The 27,108-nt window shown below is 40.7% G+C and overlaps 1 protein-coding gene across 1 annotated transcript in view; it reads left to right on the plus strand.

Moving 5' to 3' along the window:
* LOC122794563 (coiled-coil domain-containing protein 63-like) overlaps window positions 1-27,108 on the plus strand; it is an 867,658-nt gene that overhangs the window by 360,023 nt on the left and 480,527 nt on the right. The window contains exon 6 of the mRNA XM_044063060.1: window positions 542-655. Within this exon, the coding sequence (XP_043918995.1) occupies window positions 542-655 (114 nt within the window). The remainder of the gene's footprint in view (window positions 1-541; window positions 656-27,108) is intronic.

Below are 27,108 nucleotides of genomic sequence, written 5' to 3' on the forward strand. Positions count from 1 at the left end.
ACTGTGCAGTCAGGTTCAAACAGTCGAACATTTATCATGTTTAAATATTACATTCTGGCACTTTGTGAGAAGGTTTGTTTCGTATATGGGTCTTAATGCTTATGAGAGGTGTCTTGTTTGAAAAGAAGAACATACTTTCTGCTTGATTGGTTGTGGTGTACTGTTAACAGTGTTTAAGGGACAGTTAGAGCAGGTGTATAGTGTACCAGCTTTGCTTCTCATTCTTGTAATACTTGTTTTTCAGTCTTGAAAAGAATTACTACTTCACAAATGTGTCTGTTTTTTTTCTTTCTAGCTGTTGTAATATTCCTGAGTTAATGCATTAGATGAAAGCTTCAGAAGAAATTTGCATAATGTTAAAGCATTGTCATTCTTCAGGCATAGAAAAAATTAGGAGCAGAATCTTAAATTGTATAATTTGTATGTCTGAATGATGGTGAGAGCAAAGTTCTGAAAAAGTCGATGTATAATATTTTATGAATGATTCACCCTAAGAAAAAATGTCCAGAGTACCTTTTAATTCCATTTTATTTTATTCCAGTCATTAACCAAGTTTAATGATCAGCTAACAAAGAATTCAAAACTGCGAGAGGAACTTGATATTTTGAAAGTTGAACGTTCCCGCTTTGAGCAGCTCTACAGGAAGCTTGAAAAGGTAATCACTGGCTTGCTGTCTTTGTAAACAAGATGTGTAATAATAGTAAACAAGTTCCACACCAGAAGGTAGACACCTGTGGATACAAGTAACTGAATAATCCACAATAATAGTCTAATCATCCACAGGAATCGAGCACAATATCCCACAGACATAAAATATAAGAGCAGCAAACCAAACAGCAAAAATAGCAGTAATTCAATGACACGGGGACTAAGCGATAAAGTCCAGGATTTATTATCAGTTGTGAGCGCTTTCACCTTTCGGCTTCTTCGCCCGCGTGTCATTGAATTACTGCTATTTTTGCTGTTTGGTTTGCTGCTCTTATATTTTATGTCTGTGGGATATTGTGCTTGATTCCTGTGGATGATTAGACTATTATTCAAGATGTGTAATAAACCAAAAGTGCTTGAGAACAGAAAAAAGAATATTTTATACCAGGTTAGAAACACGTAGACTCTGATCTTGAAATCCACAGACTCTGATCCTGAAACCCAGAAAAAGGAAATGCACTCCACACAAGCCCCAGACTGAGATGATTTCTTTGGTTGAGACAGGGCCCTCAACCCACATCATTTTGTCGGCTTGTTATTTGGCAAGAAGTCTGAATTTCTAGACAGGAATGCCAAGAAAGTATATTCTTTTGACATATTGGGGCTTGGGATCATCAAATACTCCTTCCACCAATATTTTTATACACATTATAAGCTACATTAGATGTTCCAAGAGGTAAATAAATGGTGCTCAGGATGTGAAAAAAATGTTAAGGGGATAGGGAACATATTTTTGGGGAATGTGAAAAACCGGGGAAGCACAAACGGGGTTTATTTAATCTAATCAAGGGGCTCTCGATAGGGAATTGTTCTTAGGGAAGTCAAACTTTTGTTCAAGCTTAATCAACCTACCAAAGGTAAAAAGGCATATGAAGGCAGTAGTCACACTGATACCAATAATAACCAAAAAGTAAAGACATGAAAGTAGAAGACAAATCAGGAGCCACAAAATGGGGAAGTTATGCAGTTAATGAAGGAAGGGAAAGGACCAACTTATTCCAGCAGCTCTTACTGGCAATTAGGCTTCAGCATAGATACTTACTCCAGTCCTGCTGGCTCTTCTCCCACTGTACCTAAAATGGAAAAAAAACAACACAAGAAGCCCCTGCTACCACTGTGGGCTCAAACAGTGCCATAGCCATTAGTGGTTGACTCTGTAGTGACCAGTCCTTGTTTCTAAGACCACTCAATTATTACTTTGGGTATGGACCAGGGGTCAGTCATGTCCTTTATGGCTGTTCAGTTTCTGATCTGGACTTTAGAAAACCACCTTCTTTGAGTCTTGGAGATATTCTAGGTAGTTCTTCTAGATGTGGTCATAGGTTCATAGGTTCATAGGTTCATAGGTTCATACTAGGCTATCTGCCCAAGGGCATTTACAAGCCTAGCCCATAGTTTTGTGGCTTACGCCACCCCTTTAGTATGGGGAAATATACCCATTATTTTGCTGTGCCTCTGTCGAGCAGTGACACTGAGGTAATCCCTGGGGTATATCTGCGATCTCCCATCCATTGGTCAAGATTTCTCTTGAACAAGGCCAGCGAGGTGCTCTGCCTCACATATACCGGGATTTTGTTCCACAGCATAGGGAGTCTTTGGGTGATGAATCTATCCCTCCAGCACGTCCTATTAATAGCCGTGTCGAGGTTTAAGTCTCCCGCCCTTGTGGCTCTGATGGATCTAGATTTTTTGAGGTGAAGCATATTCATCAAATCTGGGTTTGACATGGCCTTGTATGTTAGGCAAAGGTCACCTCTGAGCAAGCGGTGGCGACTGAATAGAGCTGGAGTTCTTTCAGTCGGGCAGCATAGGACAGATTTTGAGACCCTTTATCCTTTTGGTGAGGAACTTTTGTGGCCTCTCCAGCTGCTGCAAGTGTCGGGTCAGATACATTCCGAATGGGGCATTGTACTCAATCATTGGTCTGATGAGTGATGAGTAGAGGGAGACAATGACCTCCATTGATCTAGATGAGAATCCCTTCATGATAAGGTGGGCAATGTAGAAGGTCTTCCTAACTACTTTAGCTACATGGGTGTCGAATGACAGACTACTATCAACCTGGGTCCCCAGGTCCCTGATAACTTCTTCTGTGCTCAGTGGATTGCCACCTATTTGGTAGCTAGGTAACCTTGTTTTTCCCGAAGGGTATGACTATGCATTTTTGGCATTTAACTTTAGGCCATGGCTCTGGCACCAGTTATCCATTTCTGTGAGACCCTTCTGAAGGATATCTGTGTCAGATGTGTTTTCTACTATGGCACCCAGTTTGCAGTCATCTGCAAACTTTGTCAGCCATAACCCTCCTGTGTTTGCTTGTACTTGAGAAGTAGATGCCAAACAAGAGTGGGCCTAGGACTGAGCCCTGTGGGACACCACTTGTGACAGGCTTTGAGTCTGACATGGCGCCAGCAACTCTGACCCTGTGGGTTCTGTCACTCAGCCAGTTTGCAACCCATCTTGTGATGTATGGGTTAATATTTAAGCTGATGAGTTTTCAATGATACCCGAGTGGGGTATTGTATCAAGGCCTTCGCCAGATTGAGGTAGGCTGTATGGACTGCCTTTCCCTCATCAATGGCTTTGGTGACTGTTTGAAAAAGTCAACCAAGTTTAAAAGGCATGATCTGCCTTTGACAAAGCCAAACTGGGTTGGATCCAAAGTCTGCAAATTCCTATGTCTTTATTTATGAGGTCCATTATGATCCTCTCCATGGCTTTGCAGATAAGGCTTGTCAAGCTAATGGGCGGTAATTTCCAGGGTCAGTGGAGGCACCGCCTTTGTGAAGTGGGACCACAGTTGCAGTGCGCCACTCCCTGGGTGCGTATCCAAAGGTAAGGCTCTGATTAAACAGCTGTCCTAGCTGTGGGTTTAATTCCTCATTGAGTTCGTGGAGCACACAGCCGGGGACACCATCAGGTCCCATGGATGCTGTGTTTTTGCTTTGGAGAGAGCAGTTCTCACTTGGGCGTTGGAGATGTTTGGGGGCTGCAATCATTTGGTATAGATATCTCTCCTTTTGGGGAGGGGGAGAAGTTTGCACTGAACCTGTCAGCCAGTATGTTGGCAATGTCCGTAGGATCAGTAATCTTCACATCATTTTGAACTAGTTCTGAGCATATCTGGGAGTTTCCTCCCAGGTTTCTAACATAGCTAAAGAAGGCCTTATGATTGTCTTTTGAGTCTTTAGCTATTTTTCTCTCAAAATTTGCTTTGGATGATTTTATGAGAGCTCTTAGTTTTTACTTATAGTGATCAAGGGTGTCTTACCTTTTAAGGATTTTGCTCTATCTTGTAGTAGCTTCCTCCTTTTGTTGTAGAGTTTGTTTATGGCTGGGGTCCACCAGACTGGATGCTTGCCTTTGGTACAGAGAGTCTTTGTTTTGCTTGGGATTGCCTTATCCATGCAGTCCTGCAGGTGCTGGTAGAAGGCATTTGTAAGTGATTCAGCGGCATGTGTACTGTTTTCCGCCGGCTCGGGGGCCTTAAAGGAGACCACACTAGTCTTTAGAAGTGTGAAGTCGGCTTTCGAGAAGTTCTTTACTGTGGTCTTTTTTATTTCAGGTGGGGGTGGGATGAGGACCTCCAGTGAGATTAGTTTGTGATCTGATCTCACCAGTGAGGGGTATACTTCCGGTGTTGAACATTGTGCTCCCATGTTCGTGATGATGAGGTCAAGTATGTTATCTCCTCTTGTGGGGATGGTAACTAGTTGTTCCATGGCATTTGAGTTTATGAATTCCAGGAACTTTTGGGCTAGGGTGTTTGGGCTTGAGTAGTGTTCCCAGTCTATATTAGGGTAGTTGAAGTCACCTAGTATGATGGTGTTTGGTGATACATTTATCCCCTCTAGTGTTTTCAGGAAGGCCATGTGAGGTTCCTGAGTTTGTGAGGGTGGCCTGTAACATGCTACAATTTGCAGAGCAGTCTTGCCTATGGTTAATTGCACCTGGATGGTCTCCGATGCATCGTGCGTTGCAACCAGTCTTGAGGTGTGGGAGTCCTTGATGAATATGGATACACCCCTCCTTTCTTGGTATTGTCCGGATTTTGGGGCGGAACGCATGATATGACGTAAAACCTGATAGTGCTGGGGTGCTCTCAGGAGCCTTGAACCAGGTTTCTGTCACAGCACAGACATCGATGTTCTCCATACTGAGAAGGGCCTCGAGTGCGTGCATTTTGAGATTCAGACTTCTGGCATTGAGCAACATTACCCTTAGTTTTTTTCCTTTCTTGTGTTCTAGGCTGTTAGGTTTAGAATTTGCGCCTTGACTAAAAAGGCACTATGGGGTGGCAAGAGCCTTTGCCAATATCCGGAATCCCAGGGTGACAGGTGCAAGCCGTCCCTTGCGAAGCAGCGTGGCTTGTCCAGCATGTCATCCCAGGCAGACAGACACTGGATCCCCTTTGAATGACACCAGTGTTTAAGCCAATTGTTAAAGCTGATCATCTTATCTCTGTATTGTGGCATCATTCTTGGTGAAGGTAGGATACTGCTCAAGGTCAGGGTCATACCTGCCTGGGCTACATAATCAGAGAGCTCCTCGATGTCTCTTTTCATGTAGTCCAAGGAGGTTCGTCTCAGGTCGTTTACACCAGCGTGGACAATGACTGAGTCGTATTTGTACCTGCTGTTGAGAGACCTGAGTGCTTGCGTTATGTGGCGGATTCTAGCGCCCGACAGGCAGCTTACTGTGACCTTCTCCTTACTCAGTCTGGTGAGCGGGACGTCAGTGTGTCTGACTATGGAGTCACCAATGACTAGTGTGTCTGGCATTTTGTTTGGCCTTAAGGGCTGTGACTGTTTGACACTCTGACTGTGAGGTCTATGTGTTGCAGGTGATGTGTTCTGAGGTGGTGGTTGTTTGGGTGTCTGCTTTGGTGGCCTCTACTGTTTTGGTAGATTTTTGATCAGAGTCTATGAAGAAGCCCTCTTTACATGGTGAAGTGCTATCACCTAGTCTGTCTTCAAGATCGGTCTCTGCAAAAAAAATGGTTAAACATTAAAAATAGTAATTTAGAATATTACTTGCACATCTTTTATTGCAAAAACAAGTTTTGCAGTTAGTGCTTTCATCCACCATGGACTTTTTAGACTGTAAATTAAAATTAAACATTCAGCTTATATAAGCTAACTAATGTTATGTGACTACTCACGTGACTCCATTCATTTTAATGTTACAAACCTCTCCAACTTAAAAACACTTCAACATTTTCCATATCATTTATACCAGGTTTGTGACAAGTATCCATACTAGTCTGCCATACATATATAGTCAATAAACTCCACAAGGGCTTCTTTAGCATAGCCTGACTCCAGCTTTTCCACAGCAAACTTAAACATGTCATTTGAACATTTAAAAAAATGATTATATAGTACAATATCATCATCTTAATTTTTGCCACCAAAGCCAAACATTCCACTCATCACTGTGTTGCCCTTCAATCCCTCAAATGGTTAGAATTCACAAATTACCCGGACTTCCTCCAGCTCACTACAGCACATAGACTACTATTCAATCCAACCAAATGCCCTGCTCTAACTAACATCCTTTCCCCATACACCCCAAATAGATCTCACAGATCTGAACACCAAAGCTTAATTACTGTCCACAAACCTAAATGTCCTGCTGGACAATTTCTCCTCTCCTTCTCCTTAGGCAAGAAATGGAATGCTCTCCCTTCCACACTAAGGACAATGTCAAACACAAACAACTTCAAAGCTCTGCTTTACACCTACCTCTCCTCCAAATGGAAATGTAACTGCATTTTCCCTACCTAGAACTCTTTAACAAAGGCCCCTGGGGGGGTATCCTCCTGAGTTCCTAAGCACCTTATAGCAGGCTATAACCTTCTATAGCTAATTCCCATACGATCTCACACTCTGTAATTAGCTTTTGACTTTAACTGTGTGAATTTGTTAAAATGTATCTGCACAATATTTTTTTACTATGGGCAATATTGCTCACGCTTTGTATTATTTGATATGTATTTGTACTTGTACTTTTATTTGTACTGGACTGCTATCTTTATTGTAATCTGTTTCATGGAGCTTTTCTCCCCAAGCCTCCACTGAAAATGGGCTCTCTGGGCCCAGTGGACTGCCCCAGTAATCAAACCGGAAATAAAATGGAATAAATAAAAATAAATGCCATGCATATGCTCGTATTTTCATTTTGAAAGTTTTCTGGTGGTTCAAAATGTTCTGCACATTTCAAAGAATGCCCTCTCTTTGGGTCCCTTTCAGAAGACTGACATTTTAGAAAGTCGAACTTCATATGGTCGAGATCATATGATCGAATGTCTGCAAAGTTGAAGCTCTTGTACGGAGATTGCAGTTTAGTGAGGATCAGGGAATTTACTCTATTTCGCACTGCAGTGCGATCCTGGAGTTGATATATCTATATATATATATATATATATATATATATATATATACTATGCAGGGGGTGTGGGATGCAGGGGGGGCTTGCCCTCCCTGCAAAAACATGGATTTTTGTTTTGCCTTGTTCAGCTTTTCAGAAAGTTGAGCATATGGTCTCGACCATATGATGTTCATCTTTCTGAAAAGTTGATTTTCTGACATAGATCCATGTACACATACATATATATGTATGTATATATACGATATATATATATATATATATATATATATATATATATATATATATATCTGTGTGTGTGTATGTGCATGCGCGTGCATGTTTTTTAATATATATAAAAAAATATTCATATGTATGTATGACTCTTTGTATTAAACAAGTACATTTTCCTGGATAAACCATAACATACCCTTTATAGTAACATCATTAATCCCTTTAAAAAGATATCTACTTTGATTGCAATTCATACAAATTTTCATTTCACTGTTTGTAACTTTCGGCTTAATCTCTTTTTCCAGCATGTCCTTTATGGTTTTCCCTGTTTTAAAAACAAATTCAGGTCTGTTACCCACTACTTTGGCCATAGTTAGAAACCCTTCCAATATCTTGAAAACCAACTGGAATTGAACTAAACTGAGAAACCACAAAGCGAGCTCTCACCACAGGAACAAGAATAAAATTTAATGTTGAGCACTTTCGTCACAAATTACAGTTGACTTCTTCAGAAAAAACAGAGTATCACCCCTCAACTCCTCAAATACTCATTACATAGACATCATTAACAGATATATGTTAAACACCATATACATTTAAAGATATAGACTCCCTTTCTCATACATACAAAATTAAAAGTCATGTTGTTCTGCTTATGATATCTAATGATGTTAAATACTTCAAGCCTAAGATGTTAAACATAAGTTGTATAAAATGATAAAATAATCTAATAATAATAATGTAATAATAAATTTTAACAAATTACATTAAAAATTTGCTTTTAGTTTCAAAAAACTATTCAATGACACCATGTAATTCAGTCTTGGATTACTGTTGGCATTAACCCTCAATTGCCATAACAGTTCTTTATATTCAAGTAAATATTCTATAGGGCCTCCTCTCTCATCCACCATAAGTTGTTCAAGAACTGTGAATTTAAAATTTTGACCTGGGTAGGTATTGACATGCTTAGCCAGTGAAACTTTTAAATTCACTTTACTAATGTCATATAAATGCTGGTAAATATGTGTTGAAAAGACATTCTTAGTTTTGCCTATATAAAAACAGGCACATTTCTGACAAATACCAGCATATATGACATTCTTACTACTACAATTGTACTTATGTAGTAGTTTCACCCATCCATACCCTTTAAGGAATACGCTGTCACCTTCCAAGATATATTTGCGGTGAGTACACTGTCTACATTTGGACATTCTCCCTTGTTCTCCTAAGGTATCACCACCTTTTTTCCTCTTAAGATGTTTTTAACACTGGTGTCCTTTCTATACACAACCACTGGGGCATCCCCAATTCTCTCTCTCAAATCTGGGTCCCCTGACAAAATAAACCAATTCTTGAAAACAATGTCCCGAATCAGTGGGAACCGGGGTGTGTAAGTTAATATGAGGCCATGGTGGAAACTACCAGAAGATGAATTACTGTTCTCCAATGGAGCACAAAATCTGGAGATGTCAATCCCTAACAATGGATAGAAGTGGCCCTCAAGTCTCTTCTTGGTCACTTTGTTGAGTAAGGATGTCACAAAATACTCTGGATAACCTCTTTGTACCGACATCCTCAATAAAATATCCCTTTATTCATAGAAATCTTCAATCTTACTAATCATGTGAGCCAATCTCACTCTCTGACCTTTAACAAGGGAGCGTTTTTGATGGACTGGGTGCCCACTCTCATAGCGAAGGAGGAAGTTCAAGTAGGTTGGTTTACGATAAATGGTAGAGCAAAATTGTGCAGTAGCATAATCTTTGCTTATCATAATGTCCAAATAGTTAATGGAGTCTAAATGCATTTCCATAGTAAATTCCAGAAACGTGGTGCTGGAATTGAGGAACAGTAAAAAGTCGTACAACTGGTCTTGGTTGCGGGGGGTGTGGGGGATGCAGGGAGGCTTGCCTTCCCGGCAAAAACATGGATTTTTTTTACCTTGTTCAGCTTTTCAGAATGTTGAGCATATGGTCTCGACCATATGAAGTTCATCTTTCTGAAAAGTCGATTTTCTGACATAGATCCATGTACACATGCATATATATGTATTTATATATACTATATATATATATATATATATATATATATATATATATATATATATGTGTGTGTGTGTGTGTGCGCGCGTGCATGTTTTTTAATATATATAAAAAAATATATATATGTACGTATGACTCTTTATATTAAACAAGTACATTTTCCTGGATAAACCATAACATACCCTTTATAGTAACATCATTAATCCCTTTAAAAAGATATCTACTTTGATTGCAATTCATACAAATTTTCATTTCACTGTTTGTAGCTTTCAGCTTAATCTCTCTTTCCAGCATGTCCTTTATGGTTTTCCCTCTTTTAAAAACAAATTCAGGTCTGTTACCCACTACTTTGGCCATAGTTAGAAACCCTTCCAATATCTTCTAATTTTCATATTACTGTTACTAACTATTAGCATCAGTTGTATTAATCAGCTTCATGGCCATTGTTTTTTTTGTACTACTTAATTCTTTATTAGTATGAATCTCTTCTTCCAGCTCATTTTCAGATCAATTACATCTCCGGTATAACCTCTGAAAACAGTCTTTGTTTTAAGTTAATACTTTCAGCAGCACATTCTTCATTGTCCTCTATTAGCCTGTTGATCCTAACCAACTGCTCCTTTATAATCTCCTTCACCCATGGGGAAGCATACTTTCATACCTTAAGTAGCTATTACTCTCATTATTTATTTATTTATTGGCTTTGTTAGTTCTAAAACATTCCCATTGTCTAAAAACATATGTATATTGGATCTGCGGTGAAAGTGAATTGCATTATCCCATCTACCCAGTATATTTAAATAATCAACTCTACTTATTTATTTTACATTTGTTGACCAGGTTAGACCATCTGAGCTGATAGCCCTTCTTCAGCAGAGACCCTGGGAGAAAAGCTGCACAACATTACATTTAAGATTTAACAGTGGACAAAAAAATTATACACAATAAGACTAAGACAGAACTTAAGTTAGAAATATACAATGGAAATACAAAATTCTAAGGTATTCAAAGTACAGTCAAAAAATATGAAGGGCGAGTAGGTTTTCATTGCATGTACAATATATAAACAATGAAAAAAGGAGAAAGGTTATTGATACAGCCAGAAGTTTGAAGTAAGAGAAAGTGTGTAGGTGGTAAACAAGTTAGGGTATTTTAAGCGGGATTAAAAGGCAATATACCAGTTAAGAGGAGGTAGATTAAACAAGTTAGAGTATTTTAAGAGGGATTAAGAGGCAATATACCAGTTAGGAGGAAGATGGATGGCTCTAAAAGTGGATGGAGTCAGTAAGAGGCTAACAGGGTAGTGAATGTAGGAGAGGATGCCAGTTCAAGGGGGTGAGAACAGTGACATATTTAGTGTTTTTAGGTGGTCTTTGGCAGTTGATTTGAATACACTTGCTTGTTTAAGGGATCAAATTTCCAATGGGAGTTTGTTCTAGGAGATAGAAGGGTGATAGCTATAGAGGTTTTGACCAATTTTTCTCTTAGGTTTATAGATGTGTAGAAGGTTTTGGTGTGAGCTTCGGAAAGACCTAGAGGGGATATATGAAAAGATGAGAGGAGTCAAGCTAGGGCAGAAAGATGGTTGGTTTAGGATAGAGTGAATTATCAGAAACTGGGAGAGGAAAAGCAAGTGGGGTAGTTCCAGCCAGTTTAAGTGGGTTAGAGAGAGACAGTGATGAGATCTATAACTTTGATTAGTAGCAAATCTGGCCACTTTGTTATAGATATTTTCTAGTTTAGTTAGGAGGGTGGTTCAGAGGTTAGAGAGGATCTGAGAGCTGTACACTAGGCTTGGTAGGATGATGACATACCTGTGGAAGCATGGAGGTGTTTAGGTGAAATGGCAGTGGAGTTTCTAACCAGATTGTTTAATGAAATCTTGGAAAGTGAGAGCATGCATGAGGAATGGAGAAAAAGTGTTTTGGTACCAATTTTTATGAATAAGGGTGATGTGCAGAGCTGTAGTAACTACAGAGGGATTAAATTGATCAGTCACAGCATGACTTTATGGGAAAGAGTAGTGGAAGCTAGGTTAAGAAGGGACGGGATGATTAGTGATCAGCAGTATGGTTTCATGCCGGGAAAGAGCACTACAGATGCGATGTTTGCTCTGAGAGTGTTGATGGAGAAGTACAGAGAAGGTCAGAAGGAGTTACATTGTGTTTTTGTAGACTTAGAGAAAGTATATGACAGGGTGCCTAGAGAGGAGTTGTGGTATTGTACGAGGAAGTCGGAGTGTCAGAGAAGTATGTAGGAGTGGTACAGGATATGTATGAGGGTAGTGTGACAGCGGTGAGGTCTGTGGTGGGAGTGATGGATGCGTTTAAGGTGGAGGTGGGATTACATCAAGGATCAGCTTTGAGCCCTTTCTTATTTACAATGGTGATGGACAGGTTGACAGATGAGATCGTACAGGAATCCCCGTGGACTATGATGTTTGCATATGACATTGTGATCTGTAGTGAGAGTAGGGAACAGGTATAGGAGATCCTGGAGAGATGGAGATATGCTCTAGAGAGAAGAGGAATGAAGGTCAGCAGGAATAAGACAGAATATATGTGTGTGAATGAGAGGGAGGATAGAGGAATGGTGAGGATGCAAGGAGTAGAGGTGGCAAAGGTGGATGAGTTTAAATACTTGGGATCAATAGTTCAGAGTAATGGTGAGTGTGGAAGAGAGGTGAAGAAGAAAGTACAGGCAGGATGGAGTGGGTGGCGAAGAGTGTCAGGAGTGATTTGTGACAGACAAGTACCAGTAAGAGTGAAAGGGAAAGTCTACAAGAGGGTAGTGAGACCAGCTATGTTATATGGGTTGGAGACAGTGGCATTGACAAAAAGGCAGGAGTTAGAGCTGGATGTGGCAGAGTTAAAGATGTTAAGATTTGCACTGGGTGTGACAAGGGTGGATAGGATCGGGAATAAGTATATTAGAGGGTCAGCCCAGGTTGGATGGTTTGGAGACAAAGTCTGAGAGGGAAGATTACTTTGGTTTGGACATGTGCTGAGGAGGGATGCTGAGTATATTGGGAAAAAAACGCTAAGGATGAAGCTACCAGGTAACATGAAAAGAGGAAGGCCTAAGATAAGGTTTATGGGTGTGGTGAGAGAGGACATGCAGGTGGTTGGTCTGACAGAGCAAGATGCAGAGGACAGGAAGAAATGAAAACAGATGATCTGCTGTGGTGACCCCTAACCGGAACAGGTGAAAGAAGATGATGATGATGGAGTGTAAGTCAGACGGGGGGGTATCAGCAGTAGTGATGACAGTAGAATCATCAGCATATTGGATGAAAGTCGACTGAGGGTAGGAGGTATAGAGTAGATTAGTAAAGATATTAAAGAGTAGTGGTCCAAGAATAGACCCTCGGGGAACACCCATTTTGATAGGGAGTGGAGGGGAGAGGGCTGAGAGCCATTTTACTGACTGTCGCCGGTCAGAGAGGTAGCCGAAAAACCAGCCTGTAGTGGAGGAGGAGAAGTTTAGGTGTAAGACTTTGTCCAAGAGAAAGGAGTGGGAAACAATGTTGAATGCTTTAGAGATATCTAGGAATAAGCATAACACCAGTTTATTGTTATCTCTAGCCTGAGAGATAGTAATAATGAAGGATACTGCTATGCTTAGGATGAAAGCCATGTTGTTTAGGAAAAAACAGATTTTCTTAAAGTAAGTGTCCCATAACTTGTGTATTTACAGATATTTCAAGTATTTTTGAGAGAGGTGAGAGAATGGCAATGGGTCTGAAGTTGGGGATTTCAATGGATTTACCTCCTTTTTGAATTGGTAGGGTATAACATTTTTCCAGATAGAGGGAAACTTAGATTCTGTGATTGACCGGTTAATTAGTATAGAAACTGGGAAGGCTATAGAGTCTGCAGCTAGATGGAGAAAGTGGGGAGGTAGATTGTCTGCAGATACAGAGCATGTTTTTAGTTTGCGAAGTAAAGATTTAATATAGCAAGTAGGTATTGGCTTAAGGGAGAAGGTGTTAGTAGAATTTTGGCTAGAGGGGGGCTCTGGGGGGTGTTAGTCTTAGAATTGGGGTGAATAGGAGTTAATAACTTACTGATGGATTCTATGATGTAGGAGTTGAAGTTGGATGTGGTTTCAAGGGGTGTATTTGTAGGGCAGGGGTTGGGAGATGAGGGGTTGCCGGGGTGGAGTATTTGATTTAAAGCATGTCAGAATTTCTTAGGATTAGATATACGGGAGCTGGATGGGTTATTATTGAAGTCCTTTTTGTCTTTATTAACTTGCTTTTTAGTGAGGTTTCTAAGTTCTTTATATTTTTGCAGGTGAATGGGGGGGGGGTACTTTGTACCCAGGTTTTCCACATTCTATCTCTAGCTTTCATCAGGAAGTGAGTGGCATTAGTTAATCAAGGGGATATATTGGTTTTAACATGAACTGTGTGCAGAGGTGCCAGTGAGTTAAGTATATTTGGGAAAGTAGTGTTAAAAGAGTTGACTGCATCATCTAGAGGGAGGTGAAACAAAGCAGTCCAATTTATTTTGGATAGGAGACTGCTAAAAGTATTTGGATCAAAGTTTGATAAATTGCGACACTCTATGTATCTCTGTGGCCTGGGGGAATAAGTAGTAAATCTAAGAACTTATATTGGGGAGTGATCGCTAAGGGAGTCTGGCAGTGTTGCAGACTTATGATATTTATGGGAGTCTGAGACAAGTATTCAGTCAATAAGTGAGCTTGAGTTGTATGTCTTATTAATGTGGGAGGGAGTACAGATTAGTTGTGTGAAACCCTGCAAGTTGAGGCTTTGAGTGGAGTGAGGTGAGCAGAGGGTCAGCCAATTTATGCCGCTAGAATGATGATTTTGTTATGTATGTTTAGAGTAAGCCAAGAGAGGATGTATTCAAGAAGAGAGTAGTTATCACCAGGGATTATACAGATGGCAACTACAGTGATTTTAGTGTGACTGTTAATTTTAAGGTTGGAAATTAGGAGGTCAGCAGGGACAAAGGATGGTGTTGGTTTGTCAAGCAGTGTGACTGTAAGATAGGTGGAGTATACTATAGCCTCTCTACCATCGTTTTTATTTTGACAGTCAAGTCATAGTGTATTATACCATGGTGGGAGAAAGTCTTTATCTAAGTTAATGAGTTTTAGCCAAGTTTCTGTACGGGTAATAATGTCTGGAAAGTGAGATGATATCCAGGCGTGGCAGTCTGTAACCTTTTTCAACACACGTTTAATGTTCATCAAATAAAATGATAGGTGTTTATTTGGGTTGGAGAGGAGTTTAGTGCCTGGGTTTATTGGGTTATTGGTGGTGGGGGGACAGTTTGGGCCAGGGTTTGGATGGACATCTCCAGATAGTAGCAGAGTTTTAAGAAGAGGGTTTATTTTGTAGAGAGCCAAGTAGAAGATGAAGTGTCTCGCTTTATACTTAGAGTAGGCTGAGGGAAGACAAAGAGATTTAATTTTAGGAATTGGGTTTTTTAGTGGAAATATGGATGGGGAGATTAAGAAAGTGTTGAAGTAGTAGAGAGGTAGTTGGGTGGGTACATGTAAGAGAGAAGTACTGGGGTGTCAGTTGAGTGTCGTAGGAGGTGAGGAGGTAGAATAGTATTAAAGGAGGTATGTAGAGGATGGTAAGTAACATGATTTATTTACTAGGAAGGGATAAGGGACTGGGGGAGGGAAAACAGGTGTATGAGTAAAATGAGGAGAAAGGAGAGAAATGCTAGAGTAGGAGAAGGTGGGAAGTTGTAATTGGTTCTGGTGGGCAGGATTAATATTGAAAGCGAGCTGGGGTTGGTAGGTATTGTACGAGAGGAATGGAAGGGAATGGATTAATGGTACTTAGCAATTATTGGATGAGTGAAAAGGAAGGGGAGGGGATTAAGGGTGTGGATGTGGCTGAGATAAGTATAAATGAAATGATATGGGGGTAGATGGGATTGGGGGTGGGTGAGGGAGCAGAGTGAGCCCGAGCACAGCGAGGGCAAATGAAGCCAGATAGACCTAGGTTTCAAGGGTGTTTATACAGCAGAGACAATCAGTAAGCAGGTTAGTTCTTCCCTTATACAACAGGATAGTGGGGAGAGAGGACAACCTATGTAGTGATAACTTAGACAGCAGGGTAAGGTTAGTAAAAAGAAAAGAGGCAGAAAAAGGAGGCGTAGGTTGGAGATAGGCCAAAGTAACTAGCATAGAGGTAATGACCTGGGTGTGAGTAGAGGTAGTGACCTGGGTGTGAGTAGCGAGTGGGTTTGAGGGGGGAAGAGTTAGCAGTAGTGGAAAGAAAAGTAAGAAGTAACATAATAGTAAGTACTGGAATGGGTGTTGGGCATTCTGGTGATGTGCAGCAGGTAACTAGAAATAGGTACAGTGCTTTACAACTTAATAACTTCAGACCAGTTTAAACATTTATACATACAAAGTACTGAGGTGCCAATGTTGCATAAGTCCAATAAATAGGAGCGCACCAAGATTAAGTAATGTCAGTTGGTGATCGCAGGGTGTCCCTTGTTGGTTGGGAGGCACAGCAGGGTGTTGCCTACAAAAAAGGATGTTTAGAGAGAGATAAGTGAGAAGAAAGCTAGATGTGTGGCAAGTCAGAGTTAGAGCAGTAAAAGAGGTAGGCAGTACAGAGCAGGAGGGATGAGAGGGGGTATAGATAAGCTGGGTAGGGGATGGGGGGTTAAGAGGAAACTAGTAAAACCTATAGGAAAGTGCAGATTGGGGCAAGGTTTAAGAAGGCAGATTTAGTAGTAGGGAAGCAGTAGTAATCAAGGCAGAAAAGAAAATAGTTTTGTGGACACCAGTAGATCAAATACAATCATAGGCACTTTTTGACACAGGCTTATACTGAATGATTTCAATAAGTAACATGGAGATGTGAAATAATACCATCTCAGAAATGCATAAACTTCAACTGTAAGTAACAATTAAGGAACATTCAGTACCAAGACATGTATGCAACGCTAGTTCAAAATTAGCTCACAAACATGGCAGTCTTAATCAGCTACAGTGTGATAAACATGTAAACTAATGTTCTTCATTAATATACATTCGTACCAAAAAGACATCCTCAGTAAAATGTTTAAAACATTAAATTGTTCCAAGTATTGTAAATCATAAGTGTCAGCCCCAGTCTCCACGCATGTGTTTTGTCTATATATCCTTTGTTCAAAAATCATAAAGTTACAATTTAAAATTGCATCTAGCATTTCACTTGCTAATCTAATTCTCATTGCCTGCATATTAGCCTTTGTGTAAAGATAATTTACAACTCTTTCTCATCCTGTTTCTTTTGGAATCACTGTATAAAGTGAGTTTAGATCCTAACTGTTAAAAATGACATCTTTTGTTAAATTGATTTTCTGCATTTTATGTAAAAAAAATCTATAGAGTCCCAAATATAGGACTTACTATGCTTGACCATCTGTTTGATATGTTTCTCAACTAATGTACGCATTACCTCTGTTTTATAATCTTTACTCACCACTATCAGCCATAGTGATGGGTCTAACAAACATTCATGAACTTTAGGAAAACTATAAATATATGAAACTTTCTCATTTGGAACTGTTAAATAATCAGCTGTCTTATAATCTATTAAGCCATTTAGCAACCATTCATAAATAAAATCATCAATATATCTAAAAGATTTTTTAACATCAGGAATGGAAACTTGTTCATAATGTTCACAGTTATTTAAAATATTAAGCATTTTATTATAATCTGCTGTGTTTAGTACCACAATGGCACCAACTTTGTTACCTTTTAAAACTCTGATGGCAGTCTAATTTCTTAATTTTTCTAAAGTATCTTGTTCTATTTTTGTTAAATTAAAATAATTCAGTTGTGTAGTTTTGCTTGTTAATGTCAGTCTAATCCCCCTTTCACAAACTTGTAAATAGGCTGCCAGTTCTAGCTGAAAAAAAAAGATTAAAGCTTCTTAATTTTTTAAAACATGTTGAGTCTTATTTAAATCATGCGTACCTTAATTTATAACAGCAAATATTAATCTACATACATATTCCATTATATAATTTAGTGTGTCCACCACATTACTTCTTGCTGGCATGAAAGAGAACCCCTTTCTGAAAAGTTTTAACTCTTCTTCCATGAGTTTGTACTGTGAGAGATAAACAATGATATAGTGACTGTTTTATTTTTTTTACAGGTTTGGTTCTGTGCTGATTACGGGCTTTGCTTCCGTGGTCTAAACATTAAACTTTTATTTTCTTTGAATTTGACTTGGGTAACATTAATATGGGTATTGAAGTGAATAACTCAATAACTGATGTTCAAACAGAATATGAGTGTCCCTGATGAAAGTGTTGGACCTGATTTTAGTGACATACAGATGTACCTGGATGTTTAAGTGCAAACTGATAGCACATGATTGTATCACTTAAATCTCATTGAAACTCCATTAACTGGTGACTGTGTTGATAGAAATGACAGATGTGGAGATAGGAATTGTAGCGAGGAAATTATGGTGAATAAAATAAAAGATTAAAGAGAAGGGCTGCTCCTTTGGTAACAGATTGTATCAGACTCTTGTGTGATAAAAATGGTTCAGAAAGATTACTGTTGGCACCTGGATACACATACATTCTTTCAGGGGAATTCCTCGACACCCTCCAAACCAAACAGAATTAATTCCTAGGTTCTTCAATGCTTCCTGACCCTTGGGGTCAATGAACCAATGCCTTTAGATCAAAAGAGAGCTTCTCTCCAGAATGCTTCTGGTTACAGACAATTAGCTTTCATGGAAACCAGTTTTTTATCTTTCCTTTCTCGACTTCTTTGTGAAAGTAACAAAATGCAAAATACTGATCCTTCAGATTCTGTTACTTGTCATCCCTGTTTTGAGTCTTATGGTAACATTAGATGTAAAGGATGCTTATCATCACATCCCAAAAGCCACAGACTTCAAGAAATTTCTCAGATTCTCTGTGTCTGGATCACATTGGGGGCATAGCTGGTTCGACTAGTGCTCTGTGTCAGTCCCAAGTTGTACCCTACCCCTCACTTCTTAAAATAAAGAGAAAAAAAGGACTTCTGCATACAAACTGCAGTACAGTACCCTATTTTTAAGTAGAGAGCATAAAAAAATGGTTCACCCCTTATACTGGCACACTCATCAGATGGCCAGATGCACGCCTCCACTTTTCTGCACCAAGGGCCACTCGGTTCCATTTCTGCAGCATGCCCCCCTCCCCAATTTTCCTCCTTATGCACATTTTCTTCCTTTTTTAAAGAAAAATTATTTTAAATTATAACAAACTACATGCTACAGTTTGTGCCGTGCACAAAGTGCTACAGCACTCAAGTTTTAGTTTTAAAAATATTTTTTTTAATTTTAGCGTATAGCAAACTGCTTACTACAATGCATCAAGAAGTTGCTATAAGTTATTCTCTGCATGGTGATGTACAACACTCAGGTTTTAGTTAAAAAAAAAAAAAAAGTGAAATGTTTTAAACTGCAGCAAGCTGCTTGCTACAGTTTACACCGCACAGAGAGCACTACAGTGCTCACATCTGACTCCAAATACAATACCAGCTTTTAAAAGCCAGCATGCATTAAAGCGTGATTGGCATCACTTTGCCTCAACACCTAGCACTGTGCCCAGGGTAGTTGCCCTCTACACCTCACTGTAGCTGTCCTTCTTCTTTGCATTCCCTTTGGGTTACCTACAACTCAAAGAATGTTTACAGACTGTCTAACTACAATGATATCCAATTGCAGACTGCAAGGCATGCACATATTTCCTTAGGCAACTTACTTATAGGTTCATAGGTTGGTACTAGGCTATCGGCCCTAGGGCCTATACAAGCCTAGCCATAACAATTCCCTGGCTATTTCTTACCACAATATTTACTTCCCTGGACCCCTGTCTAGCAGGGTGACTGATATGATCCCTGGGGTAAATTTCCTATCTCCCATCCAGTCATCAAGATTCCTTTTGAAGAGGGCCAAGGAGGTGCTCTGCTTGACATGTATGGGCAGTGTATTCCAGAGTATGGGGAGTCTCTGGGTCAGGGACCTATCACTCCAGCATATTTTGTTCATTGAGATGACAAGGTTTAGGTCCCTGGAGCATGTGGCTCTAACGGATTGGGATTTCTTTAAGTGTAGCATGTCCAACAGCTCTGGATTTGACATGGTCTTGTATGTTAAGCAGAGATCGCCTTTGAGTAGACAATATGCGACAGAGTATAGCTGGAGTTGTTTTAGTCGGTCAGCATAGGGCATCTGCTTTAGGCCTGTGATTTTTTTAATGAGGTGTTTCTGCGGCCTTTCCAGTTGTTGCAGATGACTTGTGAGGTACATACCAAATGGGGTGTTGTACTCTATGATGGGTCTAATGAGGGATGAGTACAGTGGACAATGACCTCCTTTTTTCTGGATGAAAAGCCCTTAGTGATGAGGTGTGCCACATAGAAGGATTTCCTGACTGTTATGGTGATGTGATTATCAAAGATGAGACCACTGTCCACCTGTGTTCCCAAGTCTCTTATCACACTTTCGGTGTTTAGTGTACTGCCACCTATGTGGAAATTCATGGGTACATGTTTTTTCCCAAAGGGGATAACTACACACATCTTGACATTGAGCTTGATCCCATGGCTCTGGCACCAAGCATCTGTTTCTGTTAGGCCCTTTTGTAGAATATCCACATACTTTGGGGATTCAGTAATGGATCCCAGTTTGCAGTCATCTGCAAACTTTGTTAACCAGAGTCCCTCAGTGTTGGCCTGTACTTCAGAGAAGTAGATGCCAAACAAGAGTGGTCCCAGGACTGAACACTGAGGTACTCCACTTGTCTGGAGCTGGATTTGGAGTCAGCTACTTTTACACTGTGGGTTCTGTCAGTAAGCCAGTTGGCAACCCATCGAGTGACGTAGGGATTGATGCCCAGCTTAGTAAGTTTATTTATGATTCCAGAGTGGGGGATGGTGTTGAAGGCCTTAGTGAGGTCCAGATAGGCTGTGCGGACTGCCTTACCCTTGTCCATGCCTCTGGAGACTGATTCAAAGAAGTTAATCAGGTTCAGGAGACATGATTGGCCCTTGACAAACCCATACTGGGTGGGGTCCAGTGTTTGAAGCTTCCCAATGTCTTTGTTTATAAGTTCCATGATAATACGTTCAATGGCCTTGCAGATCAGGCTGGTCAGACTGATAGGACGGTAGTCCCAGGATCCAAGGTGGATCCCCCCTTGTGGAGTGGGATAACTGTAGCTGTGCTCCACTCAGTGGGCACGAAGCCTGAGGTGAGGCTATGATTAAACATGACACTTAGGTGAGGAGCCAGTTCATTTTGTAGTTCATGTAGTACACAGCCCGGGATGTCGTCTAGTCCCATGGATGCTGTATTCTTAGCTTTGGAGAGAGCAGCTTTTACCTGTGTGGCTGTGATTACTAGAATTTGGCAGTCTTTTTGTACTGAGATGGGCCCTTTAGGGGGTGAGAGGGGGGTGAAGTTGGCACTGAATCAATCTGCAAGGATATTGGCAATGTCCTTGGGATCAGTATATTTAATGCCATTCTGTTGTAGCTCAGCGCAGATCTGAGCATTGCCATTTAGATTCCTGACATAGCTGTAGATACCTTGTGGTTGTCTTTGTAATCTTTGGCAATTTTATTTTTGTAACTAACTTTGGAGGATTTTATGAAGGATCTCAGCTTCTTACTGAGGCTGGTAAGGGAGTTTTTTGCATCCTGGGATTTTCCTCTTTTCTGCAACAGTTTTTTCCTTCTGTTGTATAGTTTGTTTATGACAGGGGACCACCAGATTGGCTTCCTTTTTTTGGAGGAGTGTATCTTGGTTCTATTTGGGATGGCACGATTCATGCATGAGTGGATGTGTTCGTACAGTGCTTTAGTGTAGGATTCGGCAGTCGAACTTTCAGTTCCCGTCTGCATGGCTGTCATGACGTTTGTCACTTCTGACTTGAGTAGCATGAAGGTGGTCTTGGAGAAGTTTTTTAAAGATGTTTCCTTACTGGGGGGTGGGAGTGGGATGTGGATGTCAAAGGTTATTAGCTTATGGTCAAACCTAACCAACGAGGGGGTGACCACTGGTGTGGAGCATCGATTTCCCATGTTGGTAATGACCAGGTCCAAGATATTGGAGCCCCTGGTAGGGCTATGGATTAGTTGATCCAGGGCAATGGAATTTATGAATTCCAAGAACCACTGGGCAAAGGTGTTGGTACATGAGTAGTTTTCCCAGTTAATGGCAGGGTAGTTGAAATCACCCAGTATTAGGTTGTTTGGTTGTATCTTAATATTTTCCAGTATGTTTAGAAAGGTGTAGTGAGAATCTTGGGACATGGTGGGGGATCTGTAGCAAGCCACAATTTGGATTGCAGTCTTACCTAGTGTTAGTTGGGCAACTAGCCTGGAGGTGTGAATATCCTTGGTGAATATAGACACTCCCCTATCTTTAGTATTTCATTCCTGGTTTGGTGGTCGAAAAGTGTGGTAAGAGTTGTAGCCTGGTATTGCAGGAGTGCTCTCTGGAGTCTTGAACCAGGTCTCAGTTACTGCACAGATATCGATGTTCTCCATTTTTAGGAGTGCCTCGAGAGAGAGTGCATTTTGCGGTTTAGTTTTCTAGCATTGAGTAGCATTACCTTCAGATTTTGCATACTTGTACCTGTTACAGTGGTGGTTTTGTCCTTTGAGCCTTGCGTAAAAAAGGCACTATAGGGGTGGCAAGATCCTTAGCCAGTAACCTGAATCCCAAGGGCAACAGGTGCAGACCATCTATGGCAAAGCATCGTGGTCTGTCAATCATGTCATCTCAGGCAAACAGATACTGGATCCCCTTTGAATGACACCAGAAGCTTAGCCAATTGTTGAAGTCAATCATTTTGTCCTTATACTGTGGTATCATTCTGGGTGAAGGCAGAATGTTACTCAGGGCTAGGGTTATACCTGCCTGGGCCACATGATCCAAGACCTCTTCCATGTCTCTTTTCATGTAGTCCAGGGAGGTACGTCTCAAGGCATTCACTCCAACATGGACAATGACGGAGTCATATTTTTACTTGTTGTAGAGTGACTTGAGTGCATACATTATGTGGCGGATCCTGGCACCTGACAGGCAGTGGACTGTAACTTTCTCCTTGTTCCGCCTGATGAGTGGGACATCAGTGTGCCTGACTATAGAGTCACCTAAGACTAAAGTGTTAGGTATACTGTCTTGCCTTAGTTGTGAGCTATGTGATACTTTGGTTGTGATTGGTGTTTGTTTGTATTTCAGCTTCAGAGGTCCTTGTTGTTGGGCAGGTTAATGTTAATGACCTCTGCATATGTGGGTTTAGTCTTGCTATGTGTGGGTGTTGGTAGTGAGGGTTTTGAAAAGCTATGTGTTGCTTGAGGTGTAGTGCGGGTGTTAACCTTCTCCTCCTGATTGTCTAGCACAATCTTGGCTGGAGAGAACTTTGCTTTCAATTTGGCTATGTAAGTGCATCTCTCGCAGGTTGTAGTGTTGGGTGGTAGGATGAGAGGTTTGTCTGTGTACATGAGGCAATTGCTGCATTGCCCCAGTATGCCCAGATTTACCAGGTAGACAGGAGAAATCACCAGAAGTTGACCCTTGAACATGCTTGGTTAGGTGCTTTTTTTATGTATTTATTTATTCATTCATTTATTTATTTATTTATTGTAAAGTACAAGAGCTGTTTCCTCTTACCTTGGCAAGGTACTTTGCAATTATAGGCTGTTTAGTGCCTACAGTTAATTTCTCTTTATTAACAAGGAGAGTTGAGTCCTTGTATCAGTTCAAGGCTTCCTTGTGCTTTCCAGCAGGTTTTAGAGCAAGTGCTAGTCACAGGGACTCCAACCAGAAAGAGTCAGGAATCAATGCACTCTGCTCCTACTCTCACCAGGATAAGAATATAAGCACAGATTCCAAGCTGTCACCCATAAAGCACTTATTAAGCTTTGTGGTGATCAGCAGTCTCCAGGAAATAATGTAACTGCACTCCTTCTCTCACCAGGAGAAAACAGAAGCACTAATCCCAAGATGACTAGTGAGAGGCAGAATGTGGGCTCTCCAATAACTGGTGGTATTGTAATAGATACTTAAAGGTAAGATGAAAAAAATGGTTTATCCTAAACACTGCGGTGTGCACTAGAGGAATTAGATGTGAAAGTAGGTAACTTAAGTTTTACCTGTCTAAAAAGTTAGGTTTTAGTGGAGAGTCACTATTTTTAAAACAGCAAGATAGATTGAAAGGGGGTGGTCACTTTCATATTTTGTACTATGGAATACAGTAGGATGGTCAATAAATTTAAATAGTTGAGGGGAGTGATCTCACAAAATGATAATTTTGTGCTTACTCACACAAGCCAGTAAAAGCAGAGGAAATGAGATATATTGTCAAATTAACATAAGGGGCAGGCAACTAGAAAGACAGTGGTGTATTTCTGCCTGACTCACAAGAGACAGAGCTGTGGCCTCTTTTCAAGTTTTAATATCCGGTTAAAAGCAAAATACAAGTAAAACACAAGGTAAAGAAAACAAATCACAGTATTCAAAATAGAAAAAGGCAAAAAAGTAATACAAAATGCAACAAATAAAAAGCAAACTAACCTTTCCCTCACAGCAAAGTGTAGCAGAGTCTGGGTGAGCCTTTCTAGTAAAGCTCTGAAATGTTTTATTTTACCCCTTAAATAGAAGGTTTAGTTCCTAGCTCCACCCCCTCAGTTCACAGTTGATTAACCGGTATACATGGATTTGGTCGTACAGCCAAATGTTGAACACAACATGTTCGACTGCAGAATGCCAGTTCCGCATAATTGCGAACACAGTTATGTCGAAATACCAAACATCCCCCCTTTTTGATCCATGGTAGCACTTGTTTAGGTGGTAGAGCGGTCGTAAATGTCAAATTCCAAATTTTATACAGCATTCCAACCGTTCGACATGTAAATCTTCGACATATAATTTTGAAGAAAACCCTGTTCGACTATTGGTTGTATGTCCAACTGCATGTAAACCGAATAACCTTAACTTACCTCTTCTATCTTGTGTGAGTTAATTGACCTGTTCTAATTTCTGCCTGACTCACAAGAGACAGAGCTGTGGTCTTTTTCCAAGTTCTAATATGCAGTTAAAAGCAGAATACAAGTAAAACACAATGTAAAGAAAACAAATCACAGTATTCAAAATAGAAAAAGGCAATAAAGTAATACAAAAGAATTTTTTGCCAGATGTTAAGTCCTTAACATGGGATGCTCTTCATGTTTCACTATTGTAGTCATCACACTTGGATTATCTGCCTGCATGTAGCCCTCAATTGGCCCGAATACCAGAGTCTTGGGATTTCTGCATCGGTTGCTGTCACCTCTTCCATGACGTCAGGTCATCAGGGGTATATAACATGCAGATGACACCATTACATCAGTCTTTCTTGCCGAGAAGGAGCCCAAAGCAGAAGCAGTTCGCAAGTGCCGGTCAGCCGCTACCTGAAATTTTCATTTTTTCGAGTTTCAGACCTGAAGTCTTCTAAAGCTAAGTACCCCATTAGGGATTCTTTTTTCTTGCTCTAACTGATGTCAGAAAAAATGAACAATTGTCTTGCCTGTGGAAAGCAAATACCTCACAGATTTTCATTCTTACTGCATCACCTGTTTACGCCCAGACCACGACATCCCTCGCTGACAGTTTTGTGTCTTGTTTAACACCCAAACCATTCGTCATTGGGCTATTTTTATAGCTAAATTCTTTTGCTCTCATTCTCCGTATTCCGAAATGGCTTCAGTAAGACATCTGACTGCCGATCTTCTGAAAAAGAGCAAAGACAAAGACAGAGACAGACCGCATAGTTCAAAAACTGCTGACGGCGCTTCCAGTAAGCTAGTCGCCAGTCTGCCAGTACTCAGTGAGGCGCCTTTGCAGCCCCTGATGCCCGCTTCTAGAGATTTGCAGGCCTCTGCTGAGACCCATTCGGAGTCCAGTATGCCGCGAGATGCTTCTTCGACTATGGAACCTGCGGATGTCTCTGCCTTGGAAGGGTCAAGAGCCACTGTGCAGGCACCGGCTTCTGAGATTGTATTCCGACCTACCGATATTCATATTAAACCGACAACTTCATTTCCAACTAAAACTACTGAGTTTCTCAAGCCCAGGGTTTGCACTACACCTAGAAGGCTGACGTCCAAAGCTCATGCTCAAGCTTCCATGCCACAAAAATAAATGCTTTGAATGGCTGAAGACCTTATTACTCTAATTAGGGGAAGACAGCCTTCCCCTGCCAAAAGACAAAGAATTGAATATCCTTCTGATTCTACAGACCAGGAGCCTGATGACTGTGACCCTCCTGATTACCAGGACATACCCTTATCTACCTATGAGGACTCAGATGCAGAGGAATCCATTCCCTCTGCCTCCCTTCCAGAGGATTTTTCTTTTGGTGAAACCTTGCATACCTTAAAAGAGCATTTCCACTGGGAATGCCAGGACTATCCTCAGTCCAATAAGAGACTCAGGGAATTTTTAGATTTGCCTCAGCACAGGCTGTAGCTATACCCCCTGTCCTGGATATTGTAACTGATGTCTTCTTGGAGTCCAGTCTTACTCCTGACACCTTACCACCAGCTCCTAGAAAACCTGACAAGTACTACAAGAGTACCTGACTCTCACAAATTTCTCTTTAAGAATCCTAGTGCGGATCCAGAGACCAATTCCCAGGGACCTAAAGGCATTAAAGCTACTACAGCCAAAAACCCTACCCATTCAGACATGGATTCTAGAGCTTTAGACAGATGAGGTAAGAAGATATATACCTCTGCGACTCTTGCCATCAGGGCTTTGATTTGCCAGTTTCACATGTTGAAGTACCAGCAACATATTATGGAACTAATTAAACAAAAAATGGTGTTACTTCCAGATTGTGCAGAAAATAAAGATTTACAAGAGTTAATGCATTCTGCAAACCAAGTTAGTAAACATACTTTGCAGTGTGGGTTTGATGCCTTAGAAGCATCTTGCATGGCTGCTGTCACTGGGTCTGTACTGAGAAGGCATGCTTGGCTAAAGAAACAAGTCTTGCCGGACCATGTCAAAGCAAAATTACTAGATGCACCATTAAATCAGGAGCGTTTGTTTGGCACAAAAGTAGAAGAAGTTCTTAAAAAAGATGGAAGAAAAAGCTAAATCTATGCAAACCGTCAAAGATTTCTTGCAGGTGCAGCCACCTGGATTCACTAGGCATTGGCCTTCAAAAAACTGGTCCTTTCCAGTCCCTCTCAGGTCTTCTCAGTCCAAACCCAGTAGACACAAACCACCAAGACTACAGTCTCAGGGTATGCAGAGATCTGAACAATGGAGTGTTTCCACCTCAAAACCAGGGAGTGGTAAGCCACCCCCATATGGAAAAAGTTCACAATGACTTTCCAGTTATCCTTCCCAGCCATGCCCAAGTAGTTGCACCGTTAGGAGGAAAACTTGCCCTTCACGCAAAAAAAAATGGATGTCCATTACTCATGACTGATGGGTTCTAAACATTGTATCCCAAGGATACAGATTCTACTTCCACTCACTGCCAACTTCAAGCAGGTTGCCAGACCTTCCTCCAAACCAGTGGACAGAGGCTCAAAAGCAAGTACTTTCCCTTCTCCATATCAGGGCTATTCAACCTGTTCCAGTAGAACACAGGGGAAGGGGTTTCTACTCCAGACTGTTCCTGGTGCCCAGAAAAGAGGGCTCTTGGCACCCTATCCTGGATCTATCAATTCTCAACACCTTTCTGGTGGTCCC

Source organism: Protopterus annectens, chromosome 2.part1 (assembly GCF_019279795.1).
Source record: "Protopterus annectens isolate FY-2018-M chromosome 2.part1, PAN1.0, whole genome shotgun sequence".
Classification (NCBI taxonomy): domain Eukaryota; kingdom Metazoa; phylum Chordata; order Ceratodontiformes; family Protopteridae; genus Protopterus; species Protopterus annectens.